General features: G+C 37.1%; 1 protein-coding gene across 2 annotated transcripts in view; it reads left to right on the top strand.

Annotated features, from left to right (window-relative positions):
• Positions 1–18686, top strand: part of USP24 (ubiquitin specific peptidase 24) — a 147547-nt gene that overhangs the window by 96393 nt on the left and 32468 nt on the right. For both annotated transcript variants that reach the window (XM_032137650.2, XM_032137651.2), the window contains exons 39-45: positions 7292–7353; positions 10110–10301; positions 11276–11393; positions 13535–13679; positions 15855–15974; positions 16610–16735; positions 17705–17803. In XM_032137650.2, the coding sequence (XP_031993541.1) occupies positions 7292–7353; positions 10110–10301; positions 11276–11393; positions 13535–13679; positions 15855–15974; positions 16610–16735; positions 17705–17803 (862 nt within the window). The remainder of the gene's footprint in view (positions 1–7291; positions 7354–10109; positions 10302–11275; positions 11394–13534; positions 13680–15854; positions 15975–16609; positions 16736–17704; positions 17804–18686) is intronic.

Genomic DNA, 18686 nt, shown 5'->3' on the forward strand with positions numbered 1-18686 from the left:
TTGGAGAGTCCATGTGAATTTTAGAATGGGTTTTTCTATTTTTGCAAATGTCTTTGGGATTTTCATAGAGATTTCATTGAACCTGTAGGTGACTTTGAATAGTAATGACATCTTAACAAGATTTTGTCTTTCAATCCTTGAACGCAAGATGTCTTTTCATTATGTCATCTTTAATTTCTTTCAGCAATGTTTGTAGATTTCACTGTACAAGTCTTTCGTTTCCTTGATTAAGTTGGTTTCCTAAGTATTTTGTTCTTTTTGATGCTATTGTAAGTGGAATTGTTGATTTCTTTTTCAGTTTGATCATTGTTAGTGTAAGAAACACAACTGATTTTTGTGTTGATTTTGTATGCTGCAACTTCATTGAATTTATTTATTAGTTTATTTATTAGTTCTAACAGTTTCTTTTGCAGAAACTTTAGGACTTTCCATATATAGTAACATGTCATCTGCTAATGGATAATTTTACTCCCTTTTCAATTTGGATGTCTTTTAGTTCTTTTTCTTGCCTAATCGCTCTGGCTGAAACCTTCAATACTATGTTGAATAGAAGTGGTAAAAGTGGGCATCCTTGTTTCTGCTCTTAGGATAAAGGCTTTCAGTCATTCAGCATTGAGTATGTTACCTGTGAGTTTTTCATATCTGGCTTTATTATGTTGAGGTAGTTTCCTTCTATTTGTAGTTTGTTAATTGTTCTTATCATGAAAGTGAGTTAAATTTTATCAAATGCTTTTTCTGCTTTGATTTAGATAATCATGTGGGTCTTTTTCTTTCTTTCCCTTAATATGAGATTACATTGATTTTCGTACCCTGGACCATACTTGAATTCCAGGAGTCAATCCCACTTGTTCATGGGGTGTAATCCTTTAAATGCACTGCTTTGGTTTGATAGTATTTTGTTGAAGATTTTTGCATTAACATTCATAAGGGATATCGGTCTGTAGTTTTCTTATGGTGTCTTTTTCTGGCTTTTGTATCAGAGTAATACTGGTGTATTACTCTGTCAGGAATAAGTCAGGAAGTATTACCTCCTCTTCAGTTTTTTGAAAGAGCTTGAGAAGACTTGGTGGTAATTCTTTAAATATTTGGTAGAATTCACCAGTGAAGCCATCTGGTCCAGGGCTTTTCTTTGTTGGGAGTTTGTTTTTCTTTTCTTTCCTTTTTTTTTTAAATTATCAATTCAGTCTCTTTGCTAAATAGATTTATTTACCTTTTCTGTTTCTTCCTGATTCAATCGTGGTAGGTTTTGTGTTTCTCGGAATTTGTCTACTTCATCTAGGTTAATTTGTTGGCATACAGTTGCTTATGGTACTCTCTTATATCCTTTTCATTTCTGTAAAATTGGTAGTTATGTACCCACTTTCATTTCTGAGTTTAGTAATTTGATCCTTCTCCCTTTTTTGTCTTAGTCTACCTAAAAGTTTGTTGGTTTTGTTGATCTTTTCAAAGAGCCAACTTTTGGTTTCATTGATTTTTTTTTTTTTTTGGTATTGTTTTACCATTCTTTATTTTATTTATTTCCACTCTAATCTTTGTTATTTCTTTCCTTTTACTAGCTTTAAGTTTGGTTTGTTCTTCTTTTTCTAGTTCCTTAGGTGTAAAGTTAGGTTGTCAATTGAATCCTTTTCTTGTTTTTAATGTAAGCATTTATTTATTTATTTTTAATTATACTTTAAGTTCTGGGATACATGTGGAGAACGTGCAGGTTTGTTACATAGGTATACACGTGCCATAGTGGTTTGCTGCACCCATCAACCCATCATCTACATTAGGTATTTCTCTTAATGCTATCCCTCCCCTAGCCCACCACCCCCCGACAGGCTCTGGTGTGTGGTGTTCCCCTCCCTGCATCCATGTGTTCTCATTATTCAACTCCCACTTATGAGTGAGAACACACAGTGCTTGGTTTTCTGTTCTTGTGTTAGTTTGCTGAGAATGATGGTTTCCAGCTTCATCTGTGTCCCTGCAAAGGGTATGAACTCATCCTTTTCTATGGCCACATAGTATTCCATGGTGTATATGTGCCACATTTTCTTTATCCAGTCTATCATTGATGGGCATTTGGGTTGGTTCCAAGTCTTTGCTATTGTGAACAGTGCCGCAATAAACATACCTGTGCATGTGTCTTTATAGTAGAATGATTTATAATCCTTTGGGTATATATCCAGTAATGGGATTGCTGGGTCAAATGGTATTTCTGGTTCTAGATCCTTAAGGAATTGCCACACTGTCTCCACAATGATTGAACTAATTTACATTCCCACCAACAGTGTAAAAGCGTTTCACCACATCCTCTCCACCATCTGTTGTTTCCTGACTTTTTAATGATCGCCATTCTAACTGATGTGAGATGGTATCTCATTGCGGTTTTGATTTGCATTTCTCTACAGTGATCATGAGCTTTTTTTCATGTTTGTTGACCACATAAATGTCTTCTTTTGAGAAGTGTCTGTTCATATCCTTTGCCCACTTTTCGATGGAGTTGTTTTTTTCTTGTAAGTTTGTTTAAGTTCTTTTTAGAATCTGGATATTAGCCCTTTGTCAGATGGATAGACCGCAAAAATTTTCTCCCATTCTATAGGTTGCCTGTTCATTCTGATGATAGTTTCTTTTGCTGTGCAGAAGCTCTTTCGTTTAATTTGTCAATTTCGGCTTTTGTTGCCATTGCTTTTGGTGTTTTAGTCATGACGTCTTTGCCCATGCCTATGTCCTGAATGATATCGCCTAGGTTTTCTTGTAGGGTTTTTATGGTTTTAGGTCTTACGTTTAAGTCTTTAATCCATCTTGAGTTAATTTTTGTATAAAGTGTAAGGAAGGGGTCTAGTTTCAGTTTTCAGCATATAGCTAGACAGTTTTCCCAAAAACATTTATTAAATAGGGAATCCTTTCCCCATTGCTTGTTTTTGTCAGGTGTGTCAAAGATCAGATAGTTGTAGTAGATGTGTGGTGTTATTTCTGAGGCTTCTGTTCTGTTCCATTGGTCTGTATATCTGTTTTGGTATAGTACCATGCTGTTTTGGTTACTGTAGCCTTGTAGTATAGTTTGAAGTCAGGTAGCATGATGCCTCCAGCTTTGTTCTTTTTGCTTAGGATTGTCTTGGCTATACGGGTTCTGTTTTGGTTCCATATGAAATTTAAAGTAGTTTTCTCTAATTCTGTGAAGAAAGTCAGTGGTAGCTTGATGGGGATAGCATTGAATCTATAAATTACTTTGGGCAGCATGACCATTTTCACAATATTGATTCTTCCTATGCACAAGCATGGAATGTTTTTCCATTTGTTTGTGTCCTCTCTTATTTCCTTGAGCAGTGGTTTGTAGTTCTCCTTAAAGAAGTCCTTCACATGCCTTGTAAGTTGTATTCCTAGGTATTTTTTTCTCTTTGTAGTAATTGTGAATGGGAGTTCACTCATGATTGTCTGTCTGTCTATTATTCGTGTATAGGAATGCTTGTGATTTTGCACATTGATTTTGTATCCTGAGACTTTGCTGAAGTTGCTTAAGGAGATTTTGGCCTGAGAGAAGATGGGGTTTTCTAAATATACAATCATGTCATCTGCAAACAGAGACAATTTGACTTCCTGTCTTCCTATTTGAATACCCTTTATTTCTTTCTCTTGCCTGATTGTCCTGGCCAGAACTTCCAATACTGTGTTAAATAAGAGTGATGAGAGAGGTCATCCTTGTCTTGTGCCAGTTTTCAAAGGGAATGCTTCCAACTTTTGCCCATTCAGTACGATATTGGCTGTGGGTTTGTCATAAATACCTCTTATTATTTTGAGATATGTTCCATCAATACCTAGTTTATTGCATGTGTTGAACCAGCCTTGCTTCCCAGGGATGAAGCCGACTTGATCGTGGTGGATAGCTTTTTGATGTGCTGCTGGAATCAGTTTGCCAATATTTTATTGAGGATTTTCGCATCAATGTCATCAGGGATATTGGCCCGAAATTTTCTTTTTTTGTTGTGTCTCTGCCAGGTTTTGGTATCAGGATGATGCTGGCCTTATAAAAGGAGTTAGGGAGGAGTCCCTCTTTTTCTGTTGTTTGGAATAGTTTCAGAAGGAATGGTACCAGCTCCTCTTTGTACCTCTGGTAGAATTCAGCTGTGAATCCATCTGGTCCTGGGCTTTTTTTGGTTGGTAGGCTATTAATTACTGCCTCCATTTCAGAACTTGTTATTGGTCTATTCAGGGATTCGACTTCTTGGTTTATTCGTGGGAGGGTGTATGTGTCTGGGAATTTATCCATTTCTTACAGATTTTCTAGTTTATTTGCATAGAGGTGTTTATAGTATTCTCTGATGGTAGTTTGTGTTTCTGTGGGGTCAATGGTGATATGTTCTTTATCATTTTTTATTCTGTCTATTTGATTCTTCTCTCTTTTCTTCTTTATTAATCTGGCTAGCAGTCTAGGAATATTTCCCAAGCAAATGGAAAGCAAAAAAAAAAGCAGGGGTTGCAATCCTAGTCTTTGATAAAGCAGACTTTAAACCAACAAAGGTCAAAAAAAGACAAAGAAGGGCATTACACAATGGTAAAAAGATCAATGCAACAAAAAGAGCTAACTATCCTAAATATATATGCGCCAAATACAGGAGCATCCAGATTCATAAAGCAAGTTCTTAGAGACCTACAAAGAGACTTAGACTCCCACACAATAATAGTGGGAGACTTTAGCACCCCACTGTCAATATTAGACAGATCAATGAGACAGCAAATTAATAGGGATATTCAGGATTTGAACTCAGCTCTGGATCAAGCAGACCTAATAGACATCTACAGAACTCTCCACCCCAAATCAACAGAATATACATTCTTGTCAGCACCACATTGCACTTACTCTAAAATTGACCACATAATTGGAAGTAAAACGCTTCTCAGCAAAAGAATGGAAATCGTAATCTCTCAGACCACAGTGCAATCAAATTAGAACTCAGGATTAAGAAACTCACTAAAAATTGCACAACTACGTGGAAACTGAACAACCTGCTCCTGAATGACTACTGGGTAAATAATGAAATTAAGGCAGAAATAAATAAGTTCCTTGAAACCAATGAGAACAAAGACACAATGTACCAGAATCTCTGGGACACAGCTAAAGCAGTGTTTAGAGGCAAATTTATAGCACTAAATGCCCACAGGAGAAAGCAGGAAAGATCTACAATTGACACCCTAACATCACAATTAAAAGAACTAGAGAAGCAAGAGCAAACAAATTCAAAAGCTAGCAGAAGACAAGAAACAACTAAGATCAGAGCAGAACTGAAGAAGATAGAGACATGAAGAACCCTTCAAAAAATCAGTGAATCGAGGAGCTGGTTTTTTGAAAAGATTAACAAAATAAACGTAAGCATTTATAGCTATAAATTTCCATCTCATAACACTTCTTTTGATATTTCCCATAATTTTTGGCAAGTTGTATTTTTGTTTTCATTTGTCTTAATACATTTTCTAATTTTCCCTCTGGTTTCTTTGATCCATTCTTGACTTTTTTTAATACCTCTGTTTTCTAGATATAATATGTATAATCTACAGAATTTCTCAAATATAGTTACAATTTTATCTGTTGTTTGCAAGTCTATTACAGGATTAAATGTGTGTATTAACACTTGTTCTATTCTCATGCACTTTCTAATATACAGAGATTTCTGGCCCCCATGTCCCGGCTTCTACATAAATATTATTTTGAAACATTTAACCTTCTGTTTTAACATTCCAAATGTCTAAGAAAGAAGTCAAGATTTTGGTTTCTGAGATAAGGTCATTCATTGTGAGTGACTTAGAAATGTTAAAAATTCAGCCAAAACTTAAAAATTATGTTATAGTTTACCATCAAGATTTAACCTGAATTAGACATTAGCTGTATATTTATGGTAATAAAAAATAATTCTTTAGTGATATTTCAGAGAATGGCTTCCCCCAGTAAACATGTGAATTAAAAGCTGTAGAAATTTCTTCTTTTATCTTTGTATACTTTTTACTTCAGAATTCCAACTTTTCCTAGTTAAAATTTTTCTAAACAGATGAACTTTCTATTTTAAAGACGAATGATTCTTCAGTATAAATGCTTAAGCCATCTTTAACAAGTTAAAGCTATTGCGCTTATACTTGTTGTAAGTCACTTCACTTAATATAAGTACATGTTAAGATTTAATTTTTTATTTAATATTAAGTTCTTCTAAGTTTTACGAAAGAAGCAGAAATCATTAGACGAGAGTTTTAACATATACTCTTAAAGAATCTCTTAAATTAAAATATGTTGAAGGTAGAGCTATTTAATTTCACATCAAAGTGAATCTTTAATTATATGTTTGCATAATTTTAAAAATTATGTTTCACAGCTTTTTTTAATGCCCAAGTTTGGTACATATTTTCCCTCAGTAGTATGATGATGATAGTTGCATGCTAAATACCAGGAAAAAAAAATAGTATGGTAATAATAATAGCAGTTACCATGGGCCAACTGTATGCCACACAGCATACTAAACCGCTTATGTATGTTTTTCTTTTAAACCTCAGACTGGCCTAATGAGTTTGGCAGTTTTATTGTCTTCATTTTTTATAACCATAATTCTTGGTTCATTATATATTCTCCTCATTAGTTTGTTCTCGAACCTTTTCTATATGTTTGTGTATATGCATATGTTTTTTATTTCCAATACTATAGTAAGCATTTTAGAAGTTAGAAAACTAAAAGTTAAAAGTGAAATAGTTGTCCATGGGACATCCAGCTGCTATAAGTAGGGGAGCCAGGTTTAAAACCCATTTGTGTCTGTGCTGTTCACTACTATAATTGCAGAAAAAGCTTCTTTGATCATCCTCTGTAAAATAGTTTCCCTGTCTCTTTCTCTTCTTACTCTGCTCTATTTTTCTTCTTAGTGCATATTACCACTTGACAAATGTGTATATTTCTAATTTGTTGTTTGTCTCCCTTCTTAAGTTCACTGATCTCCCAAAACAGTTCCAGGCATTTGTAGGTGCTTAGTAGATACTGGGTGAAATGTAAATGAATGAATGTAATGAGTGTATTATGTATGCAATCAGTGCATATATTAAGATGTGATAGATTTAGTGTTTCCCTCTCTTTACACTGTTATTTCTATTACTATATTTGTATTAGTAAAATCAATATGCTTCTTGCTAAAATATGGAATTTGAATTAATATAAAAGTAGTTATGCTTACCCAAAATTATCTTGCTCACTTGTTTTATGAAATTGTTCTTACAAGGAAAATGCTTTTTATTTTCAAATCAGCCTCTTGTTAGTAACTGAAACCTTTCTGTTTTTTAGACTCTTATCTCAGTGTATGGAGTATTTTGATTTGAGATGCCAGTTATTAGATGATCTGACAAGTAAGTAAATGACTACTATGTAGGGGAAAGGGGCTGGGGAAGAGTAGAAGAGAAAGTCACACGGACATTTCTAAATACGATTTACATATCTCAGCTGTAAATAAAATTACAGTTGTTTGACGTTGAACCTTGTTTTCTTGAAAATAGCTTATAAACCTATGTACCAGTGAGCTCTTATTCTGTTACATAGCCAGTCATTAATGAATTGAGAAAATTTGTTGATTTTTTAAATTGTCAAAGGCTCATATTTTAATTACCCTGATACGGAACTATTGTGAAGGGTCTTTCTCTCCAGTGTAGTCTGTTATAATTTTAAAGATTGATTGTTGAAGGAAAGAGGGACTCTTCATTGCAGCATGTTGATAGTGTTAGAAGTGTTAGTGTTAGTTTTAAAGTATCACAGTTCGCTAGTGTTAGTTTTAAAGTATCACGGTTAGAAATTCTTTTGTTAGTGTGCTGAGATTTTAATCGTCTGTACTTACCCTTAAATAATGCAAATGAATGTTGGAATGCTCTGTGTAAATTTCAGTTCAGATCATGAGTTTGTTATTCCCCACTCTTCACAAAGAATTTGCTTCAGCTTATAGGAAATTAATAAAATAAAAATCAGGATCCACAAAAATAGCAACTGGTAAAGAACGTCAAGGCCAGGAGGAAAAAAAATACCTCAGAATTAATTTTTGAGGTTCCTGAAGGCCAGAGGTAAAAAGGAAGCAGCATATGGTTAGTTGTTCAAATACCCCGTAAGAAAAAATAGAATAGTTTCTCAAAAGAAGCAAATCTCTTTCCCAGCACCTAAGTCTAAAAGAAATTTCATACAAAGGCCATGATGTAATGGACACATAAAGATAGTGACTAATAATCCTCAACAACATTTCTATGGTGGCAGATGCCTTCATCAGTTTCATAAGTGTCTGTCAAAAACAGGAGGTGGCCGGTCGCGGTGGCTCACACCTGTAATCCTGGCACTTTGGGAGGCGAAGGTGGGTGGATCACTTGAGATCAGGAGTTCGAGACCAGCCTGGCTGACATGGTGAAACCAAAAACACAAAATCAGCCGGGTGTGGTGGCGTGTGCCTGTAATCCCAGCTGCTTGGGAGGCTGAAGCAGGAGAATCGCTTGAACCCGGGAGGCAGAGGTTGCAGTGAGCAGAGATGGCACCACTGCACTCCAGCCTGGGCGACAGTCTCCAAAAAATAAAAAATAAAAACAGGCCACATTGCTCTGAGCAATGCAGTGGAATTGGTTTCGTGGAGAGGGAGTTAATACAGTGTGAGAGTGTGTCTTGATTCAGAGAGAAGATCTGTTGGATCTAGCAAAGTGGGTGCACTACATGTCCATCTACCAGTCTCACGTAACACTGGTTTTCACCCAGGCTCCCAGGGAAAGCTGACCAGCAGCCATACAGGCTTTGCTTTCTGCTCTGCAACAAGGTCAGGAATCATGAGTTGGCTACACACATGCAACTTTGAAATGAGTGAACGAGTTATTAATGTAGACCTCCCCTGTGTTGTTGAGTGATAAATGAAGGACCCAGGATCTCTTGTTAAGATCTTGGGAGGTGAGGGAAATTAATTCTCAGGTAATAACATGTCTTGAAACAAACAATATTTGCCAATTCTGGAGTGTTTTCCGTAAGCCAGTGCCTACACTAGCACTTCATACACAGCACCCTGCAGTGTAGGTGCTGGTCTCATTGCATAAATAAGGAAACAAGGTCATATAGTAAGTGGTAGACATAGGGTTTCTATCTGGTCCCAGTCCAGCTCTGACTGACCCTAAAGGGTCCTTCTTCACTTCACCGTGTGGAGACCCTGCTTGCTTCTCATTATAGTGCAGTGGAAGTAGAGCATAATCACGCTTCCTCCCCTCCCCAGTCTCAACTTCCAATATGAAATTGTGCTTTAAGTCCGTGTTTGAAGGGGCAAGTGAAATGCATAATACAAAAGAACAGAGTAGTTCTCAGGAGTTTGGCACATTGTTTAGAAACCTGGACTCTGGCAGCTCTACTTCTGACCTCATTCTCCTTTGCAGAACTCAGCCCTCCCTTGGTTCAGGTAACACTGCAGGAGCGTTGATTCTCCTCATACCCTTCTACCCCTTCTTTCTCAAGAAGATTTTGTTTCCTGAGACTTCTGCTAACCCCCAGCAAACCAGGAGCTCCTTCTGAGCAGGAATTTGTCTCCCTCATCTTATAGCCTCAGCATATGGCACAGTGACCTGCACAGAGGAGGCAACCAATAAGTGGTTTATGAATGAGGGCGCCTTCATTCCCTGTGGGCAGCAGCTGTCACCTACTATTTGTTAATGACAGTTTTGTGGGGGTTTTGTGTTTTTTGTTTTTTTGAGACGGAGTCTTGCTGTTTCGCCCAGTCTGGAGTACAGTGGCGTGATCTCAGCTCACTGCAACCTCTGCTTCCTGGGTTCAAGCAATTCTCCTGCCTCAGCCTCCCAAGTAGCTAGGACTACAGACATGCACCACCGTGCCCGTCTAATTTTTGTATTTTTAGTACAGACGGGGTTTCACCATGCTGGCCAGGCTGGTCTCGAACTCCTGACCTCACGATCCGCCCACCTCAGCCTCCCAAAGTGCTGGGATTACAGATGTGAGCCAGCTCGCCTGGCCTTAATGATAGTTTTTTTATGATCTGTGAAGTGAAAGATTGGGGCTTGACTTTGCTTACTTTAATTCAGGACTTTGACTCCATAAAGGGAAATCCTTCTTTCTTTGTAATGGATTTTTTTTTCCTTCTTAGCTTCAGAAATGGAGCAGTTAAGGATCAGCCCAGCTACCATGCTTGAAGATGAGATTACTTGGCTGGATAACTTTGAACCTAATCGTACAGCTGAATGTGAGACCAGTGAAGCGGACAACATCTTACTGGCAGGGCACTTACGCCTCATCAAGACCCTTCTTTCACTCTGTGGGGCTGAAAAGGAAATGCTTGGTAATTACTGCTTCATCTTATCACATGGCAGATTCTTCAGTGCTCGGTTATTGCCAGCGTTGTGTGTAAGTGGGAAAATAAGATAGATGCCAGTGTTCCATGGAAAATTGACCCTTCACACAGTAGGAAATTGTCCGTTATTTTAGTGGCTAACAAACTTAAGGTGTACTTTACCTGTGTCATTAAACAACATAGAGAATTTTATAGTGTTCAAAATAGCTGGATTACATAACTTCCTAATACCAAGTAAGAATTATAGTTCAAAGTAGATTTTTCTCTTTTTGCTGTTATGTACTTTATAATATATAATTTACTGTCTGTCTTCTTTTAAGGGTGATTCTCATCTGAGGAGGCAGCCCCTAACCACTCCTGCCCTCCAGTGGTGGGGTACATATGGGATTCTCCTAGGATACACATGTAATTTGTAAAAGATTATTCAGTATTATAAATTATATTCAGAAGACAAATGAAAAATTAACTCTCTCTTTTATAACACAAACCAAGCTTTACAAAATATTCTTGGCTACTGGGGATACATAGAAAAGAGTGATTCTTAACCAGAGAGAGAAAGGCATATCATTTTAAACTAAAGAGGCAAGATTTTAAAAGTTTCAGAAACCCTTATGTGGACTCCCGTATGCCCAGAGTAAGAACTATTCACTCAAACCATTCTGCCTTGTGGTGTCCTTGGCACTGGTGTTTCTAAAGTGAAAGCTTGACTCCTTTCACTGTATTGTAAGCCCATAAAGGAACACACCCTCACCTGCCTGTCTATGTATTCTGTCTCCTTTGTAGTCCACCCCACAAGCTTTGCCATGTAGTAAGTGCTCAAAAAATAAACAGTAAATTAAACTAAATGCTCTGCTATTGGGTGGCCTCGGGTACCTTTGCTGCTCTGATAAGAAAGCGCAAGATAGGATCTTTGAATTAAAATATGTGTTCATCTTCAACATGAATATTATGCTCTATTCCAGGTTCATCACTCATTAAACCATTGTTAGATGACTTCCTTTTCCGAGCTTCTAGAATTATTTTAAATAGTCATTCTCCAGCTGGCAGTGCCGCCATCAGTCAACAGGACTTTCATCCAAAGTATGGAAAATGCACGTTGTGTTCAGTTTTGGTAAAAATTCTAATTTGAAACTTTAGTCCCAAAAGATTTTGTTAACTTGGAGTTTGTCTTCCATCTGTGAGTCGTGTGTATCCTATATTATCCACTAAATGAAGAAATGCACGTGAAGGGACTTAGCATAAAGCCTGGCACATAGTAAACATAGTAAACCAGCAAGTGTGCTGGTACCATTATGATCAGAATATGTTCTTCAGAATGGAAGAACAAATAAAAATGTGGCTAACTTGGTCAGTAACAAATTCCAAGAGAAACGAAGGTTATAAAAATTATGTCCAAAGTACAAGTAAATAGGCTCTGAGTAAAATCTTGAAGGTTTCTCAGGAGAGAACGATAGGTGCTTTAGTGCATGAACCTTGTCGTTTGCTGAATGCTGGCTGTGTTCTGTTAACTGCAACTGCTTGTGATTTATTACAGTAGTAATTTTGGAATCAAATTTTGTATTAGTTTTATGGGTACAAATTTGAAAGATCTCTTTGTAATGTTGACCCTACTTGAGTGGTATTTATACTCTTGGAGGTAGGAAGAAGAGGCAGAGCTACAAGCTGCTATTTCATTTGCTCCAAATCTAACTAACTTTGTTCGTTTCTGATGGAAACCAGAGTTAACTGAGTAATCCTGAAGAAACTGATTTGCTATTTATGGTGAAAAGGGTTCCTGTACAATTTCAGTGGTTATTGAAATGGACAAGGCATAATAAGCAGTATTTTGTGGAATCCTAAGAGGTATCTTATCACGTATAAATATTTCTCTACTTAAAGTTGCCTCATTAGCAAAATCTGTTTTAGGTAAGAAAAAAAGTAATACCCTTTATTAGAAATCTTGGGGTATTCCTCAGGCTGTGACTCCCATCCTCATTGCTACCCCAGCCCTGTTTTGGAAGATTTGGTGCTAGGTCTATGGGAGTCTTTTATTAAAGCAGCAGAAACAAGTGAATATTTTAATTTTCAGTAAACACAAAAGATATATCTTTAGCAGTTTTATTATTAATAAAAGTAGTTCCTCCATAAATGCAGAAGGAAGGCGTGTTTTTGTAAAAATCATATACAGTGCCTTGACTAGAAAAGGAAACATTTGTTTCATCCCTCCCCATTGTATCGAATGGTGTTGATTTATCACAGTAACTCCCAGTCTTTTTCCACCAAAACCTTCAAGGAAGAAAGAGATTTAAAATACACAGAAACTCTTTTCAGAAGTAATGCTATTTTGTATCACAGTAACAAAGCAACTTTTAGTGTCTAGCCTGTGGAAATGGCACCTCCCTATTCTTTTCTTACTGTCCTTTGCAACCCTGAAGTTCAGATAAGAAGCAAAGGACAGTGCCAGCTCCATGGCCATTGTCCTCAGTGCCTGGTGTTGTGCTGGTCTAAAAGCCTCATAAGCCCCCTTAAATGCCTCCTCCTACATTTCTTAAGTGTTTCACTCAGAGGTTGGCTATCCTCTTTTCTGTGTATCCTTCCTAACCAGTGATCCCTCAGTAATGCAAGGTTAGCATTGGTTAAGGTGAGATATTATTGTCCATCCTCAAAGTGGTTTATACTTCAAGGCAGGCAGTGTAGAAAGCCTTTGATTTCATGCAGAATGCTTGCTAGTTATCTTTTGTGTCACTTTAAATGGATTGATTTGACAAACTGTATTTCTGTCTCCATTTTTTTCATAGAAAGTTCACATAAAAATGTTTATGGCTGTCTATTCTGGTTTTTACAGCTTTCTTTCGCTGCCATCCTAAGATCTTCTTAGGATGACAGCGATAAAATCTTTCTACTTACCTATTTTATTTGAAAGACAGTTATTCCCATGTCATCTTTATTACAGAGTTCTCTTTACTCTTTCTCCTCCATTCTTGCTGATCTATTCATTAGATGAGACTATTCTGATCATAAGTGAAAGAATTTTGCTACTTTATCATCAGGCCAAGAAGATAGTTATTAATTCCTCCTGTATTCATGACCTCTGGATTACTAGATGTCTGGGGTTAGACCTGACTTAAGTATGTTTGAGGAATTGGAGCTCTTCTACTTTCATTTCAACTGTTGATTTAGTTTAATGAGTAATTTAAGTAGATTATTCATTGTTGAAATTGACTTGTGTCTTTCGTTTCTAGGTGTAGTACAGCGAATAGCCGATTGGCAGCCTATGAAGTCCTTGTGATGTTGGCTGATAGTTCACCTTCAAATCTTCAAATTATTATAAAAGAACTGCTTTCTATGCATCACCAACCTGACCCTGCTCTTACCAAGGAGTTTGATGTAGGTTTTCTAGACGTTGATGAACTTAATTTTTTTAGAATGATCTCTGAAACATATAATTTTAAGACTGTATTTGCATTCTGCTGACGACAAAGAAAGTCAGTATTATTATTTTGCTTACTGTGTTCACATACTCAAATCAAGTATAAGCTATAGTATCACTCTAATATACTGAATATGTTATGAAATAGTATCCTTTTAATTAAAGAGGGAGAGGCATTTTCAAGTTGCTTGGTAGTTATTCTCAGTAAAAAGTAGCATTCCAACCTATTTTTTGAGTGACTTTATGCTGGGCATAGGCCAGACCCTAGAGATACAAGTCAAATAAACATTGGCTCTATCACAGTACAGCCTGTGCTCAGCTAAATTCAACCAAGATTTATTGAGTTTGGTATGTGCTAAGAGGCATATTAGGCTTTTGGAGCTCAAAAATGAAAATAGGATCCCAGCCCTCAAGAAGGTCAGTGTATAGTGAAAGAGACAGGCCCATAAACAGATAGTTTCAATGTAATGTGATACAAGATGAGATAGAGGTATGTCCTCAGTGCTCTACTAACACAGAGAGGCACTTCACCACCAGCTGTCGGTATCTCAGAAGGCTTCTTAGAGGAGATGAAACTTAAAATACGGCCATAAAAACTAGTGAACCAGGTGAAGCAAGGTGGGAAGGTCATTCCATTCCAGTAATGAGAAGAATATGAACAAAGCTGTGGAGACATGAAATAGCTTAGTGTATGTTGGGATCTGTGAGAGGGAAGTATATTGCAGGTCCACTGGAATACAGACCAGAAATGGGAAGATGTTTTCAAAGCTGCCGTTTGTGTTCTCTAACATCACAGAAAGTCAGACTTACCCTTTGGATGCCTGAGTTAAGTGTTACAGAACATAGAGGTTAGGTAGGAAAGGAAGTGGGGACAGATGTCCTAACTAGAGGGAGTAGCACTTGGCAAAGACTTAGAAATGTGGGCTCTCATAAGTTGGAAATGGTTTTGATTGATCAAAATGGTTTATAATGCTTTAGTTTATAGGTTGTGTTATGTGTTACTTTATATGCATTTATTTAATCAGATTTAAATGAACTTTTTATATTTTTCCTTACATCAAAAATTATATCAGCATAATGGAGGCAATATCTGTGTTAGATAAATATTTATATTTTTAGCACTGTTTTAAACCAGTTTTTTTTTAAATCTATGCTTTGGACTACAAATAAATTTCGGTGTTAATTAGGTCTTAGAAATAATCCTGCTCTAAGTATATGTCTGATGTTAATGAAGAGTAGGTAATACTTAGCAATTCCTTGAGATCTAGAAGACCTACACATTTTTGTCTGCTAGTTGGTTATTACATGGATGCAGATACTTGATATGTGCAGATAACATGATTCTGGTCATGGCATGAGAACCAAGATCTTGCTGTAATAGCATTTCAAAGTGTAAAATTACAGTATCCTTTTCCACTTGGAGAAGTGCCATGTTGAACTTGATCCACTATGCTTTTTCTGGATCATTTCTATCCAGAAAAGCTCTGTACTGGGGTCTATGTTATTTCAAAACAACTGTAAGTAAAATGGTAGGATAGTCACTATTTAATTATATGTTTACTGGAAGAAGTTTAATAGAAGAATGTTACCTTCTCTAAAAGGAATTACAATATGAGCCTTTTTTTGCCATCCAGATTGGTCAGGATCCTTCATGGTAATCACTTCCTAGACTCACATTCCTTTTTTTCAGAGTACTACCTTAATTCGTGAATATATAGTAGGACATTTGCTTGATTATGCCTCTTTACCCTAATAGACTGTAAGCGCCTTGAGATCAGGGGCCATGCACGTTTCTGTTCTCTCTTATATCCCATGCACAGTGCCTGGCATATAGAAGGGTATTTAATCAATATTTGTTGAATGATAATCAAGTAACTACATAAATAAACAAATATACACCTATCTGCCAGGTATTTTATGAATGAGAAAGCAACATTGAGATAGCAGTATTTGATAATTATATCAGCATCTGCAGAAGTACTTCATGAACAAAGGTTTTGCCAGCATAGCTTTCATAACATGCTGGATGGGTAAATCTGTGAATATATCTCCCGCATAGCTATAGTGTAAATGTGTCTGTGGCAGAGATGCTCATTCTCCTCCTCTGCTGTTTCTATTCCTCTCTTTTCCAGTACCTTCCCCCAGTGGATAGCAGGTCCAGTTCAGGGTTTGTGGGGCTGAGGAATGGTGGTGCAACTTGTTATATGAATGCAGTCTTCCAGCAGCTGTATATGCAACCTGGGCTCCCTGAGGTGATGTCCTTTTTCTGTCCTTTTTGGTGTGATAGATAATACGTGCGTTACTTGAAAATTGTTTTATAGTTTTTTATTGCTTTTGGGATTTCCTAAAACGAGACATAACTTGCGATTCTTTAGTAGCTCCTGAAATGTGTAAAGATATGTTGTGTATAATCACACATTTCTATAAAGCTGCTGTTGTAATAAGCTGCTTGTATTACAGATGGTCTTGACCTAATGTGATTTTTGAACTCCAAAGTTGTTTTTAAATTATATTCCATAAAGTTACTGACAGTTTTAGTATTTTAGAAATATATAGGGTCTACCATGAGCACTTTACAATAATATGGTAGTAGCTTATAGTAGTCAGTGGTTTTGAAAGTATTCCATGTGTACTGGGCTACGCTTATTTCCTGTAGAGATCCTGGTATTACTAGACCAGTTTTTCATAATCAGAGCTTAAGGACCTGATTTGTTCATAATTACACCAGCTAGGAATTATTAAAGTTAAATATCTGCAGCATTATAGCCATGTCCAAACATACATAACATGCTAAAAAAGCAATGTGAGTACTAACATGTACATATGTCAGAGTTTCCTGTGAAGCATTTTAAATATTTCAAGCTTGATATGTTTCTTTTCTGTGCAGTCATTACTTTCAGTGGATGATGACACAGACAATCCAGATGATAGCGTGTTTTACCAAGTGCAGTCTCTCTTTGGGCATTTAATGGAAAGCAAGCTGCAGTATTATGTACCTGAGAATTTTTGGAAGGTATTTCACCCAGTAACTCTTGAGATTTAAAGATGTTAAATATTTGGAGTTTGGCTACATTCTTTCTCTAATGGTAATGGTTTTTTGTTTTTATTAACTTTAATCTCTTGCCAAGAAACTGTAAAAGGATTTGGTATACCATTGTTGAAATTGGTACTTGGTTTCAAATCATTAGAATATTGAGAATAGTCATTCAATTCCTAGGAATTTGCTCATCTTAATTATTTTGAATATTTTTCATGATTCTTATTTTAGCTCTTTGAAATATTTGTTCATATCGTTCCCATGACCCTGTGCCAATTTCACTAATGTCTTTAAATAAAGAACACTTTTTTTTTTTTTGAGACGGAGTTTCACTCTTGTTGCCCAGGCTGGAGTGGAATGGCACGATCTTGGCTCACCGCAACCTCCACCTCCTGGGTTCAAGCGATTCTCCTGCCTCAGCCTCCCAAGTGGCTGGAATTACAGGCATGCACCCCCATGCCCGGCTAATTTTGTATTTTTAGTAGAGATGAGGTTTCTCTGCGTTGGTCAGGCTGGTATTGAACTCCCAACCTCGGGTGATCCGCCCGCCTCGGCCTCCCAGAGTGCTGGGATTACAGGCGTGAGACACCACACCTGGCCAAGAACACTATTTTTAAACATTGCTTTACAGTGTTTCACGTATTGGAGGATCACCTTGTGTTTTTCCCCATAGGTTGATCAGTTTCTAAGAGAGAAATTCTCTGTTCCATGGCCTAGATCTTACCTGGTACCCACTTCTGATTTCAGAGACTTGTTATGATTGTAGGGGGACTAGGAAAAAGGGTGGATGGCTGAATACAAGCTAGTCTCACTTCACTAGAAATGTCCACATCCTAACAGGGAACCTGGTTTTTAGAAGCATTTAAGTGCTTTTTCATGTTCCCTTTCTACCACATTCAGAAATTGCTACTTTTCCTTTAAAAACATTTAATTTTTGTTATATAGATTTTCAAGATGTGGAATAAAGAACTTTATGTGAGAGAACAGCAGGATGCATATGAATTCTTTACTAGTCTCATTGATCAGATGGATGAATATCTCAAGGTAATAAAAGTTTTACTTTCCCTCTAACTCCCTCAAACTGTAATTATAGTATGAGAATAGTGTCTTAGAATTTGGGGTTACTATGAAACTGACAAATCAGAAATTGATTAACATAAGAACTATAATGCATTCTGTGTTTAAACATCAAAACATAACACAGTTCAATAGAATTGTATATTTTCTCTTTTTTTTCTTTTCTTTTTTTTGAGACAGAGTCTCGCTGTGTCACCCAGAGTGGAGTGCAGTGGCACAATCTCAGCTCACTGCAACTTCTACCTTCCAGGTACAAGAGATTCTTGCACCTCAGCCTCCCGAGTAGCTGGGATCACAGGTGTGCACCACCACGCCCGGCTAATTTTTGTATTTTTTGGCAGAGATTGGGTTTCACCATGTTGGCCAGGCTGGTCTCAAACTCCTGGCATCCAATGATTCACCCACCTCAGCCTCCCAAAGTGCTGGGATTACAGGCGTGAGGTACTGTGCCTGGCCTAGAATTGTATATTTTCTTAATTCATCTAACGCTCAATAAAGTATGTAACTCTTAATCTCTACTACATAATAATAACCATTCCCACCTACATATTCTTTCTGTGTGTCTACTGAAATAATCTGGCCTCAGAAGAGTGCTGCAGTCACTGGTGAGCTGACGGCCCTGTGCAGAACAGAGAATGCTCTGGCAAAGGGGAGAAAGGAGCCAGATTAAAAAGTTACTCGTGGTGCTGTTGAAACCCAAAGCTCTCTACCTCTATCGTGTAAGCCATGTGGCAGACTTCCTAAATGGTATTGCCCTCTCAGATCCCGCTGTCACTGCCAGCATTGGCCTCTCATCAGTAGGCACAATTCTTCCATTTTTAAAAGTAACTTGCAAATTGATGGCATTCTA

The sequence above is a fragment of the Hylobates moloch genome, unplaced genomic scaffold (assembly GCF_009828535.3).
Source record: "Hylobates moloch isolate HMO894 unplaced genomic scaffold, HMol_V3 SCAFFOLD_18, whole genome shotgun sequence".
Classification (NCBI taxonomy): Eukaryota; Metazoa; Chordata; class Mammalia; order Primates; family Hylobatidae; genus Hylobates; species Hylobates moloch.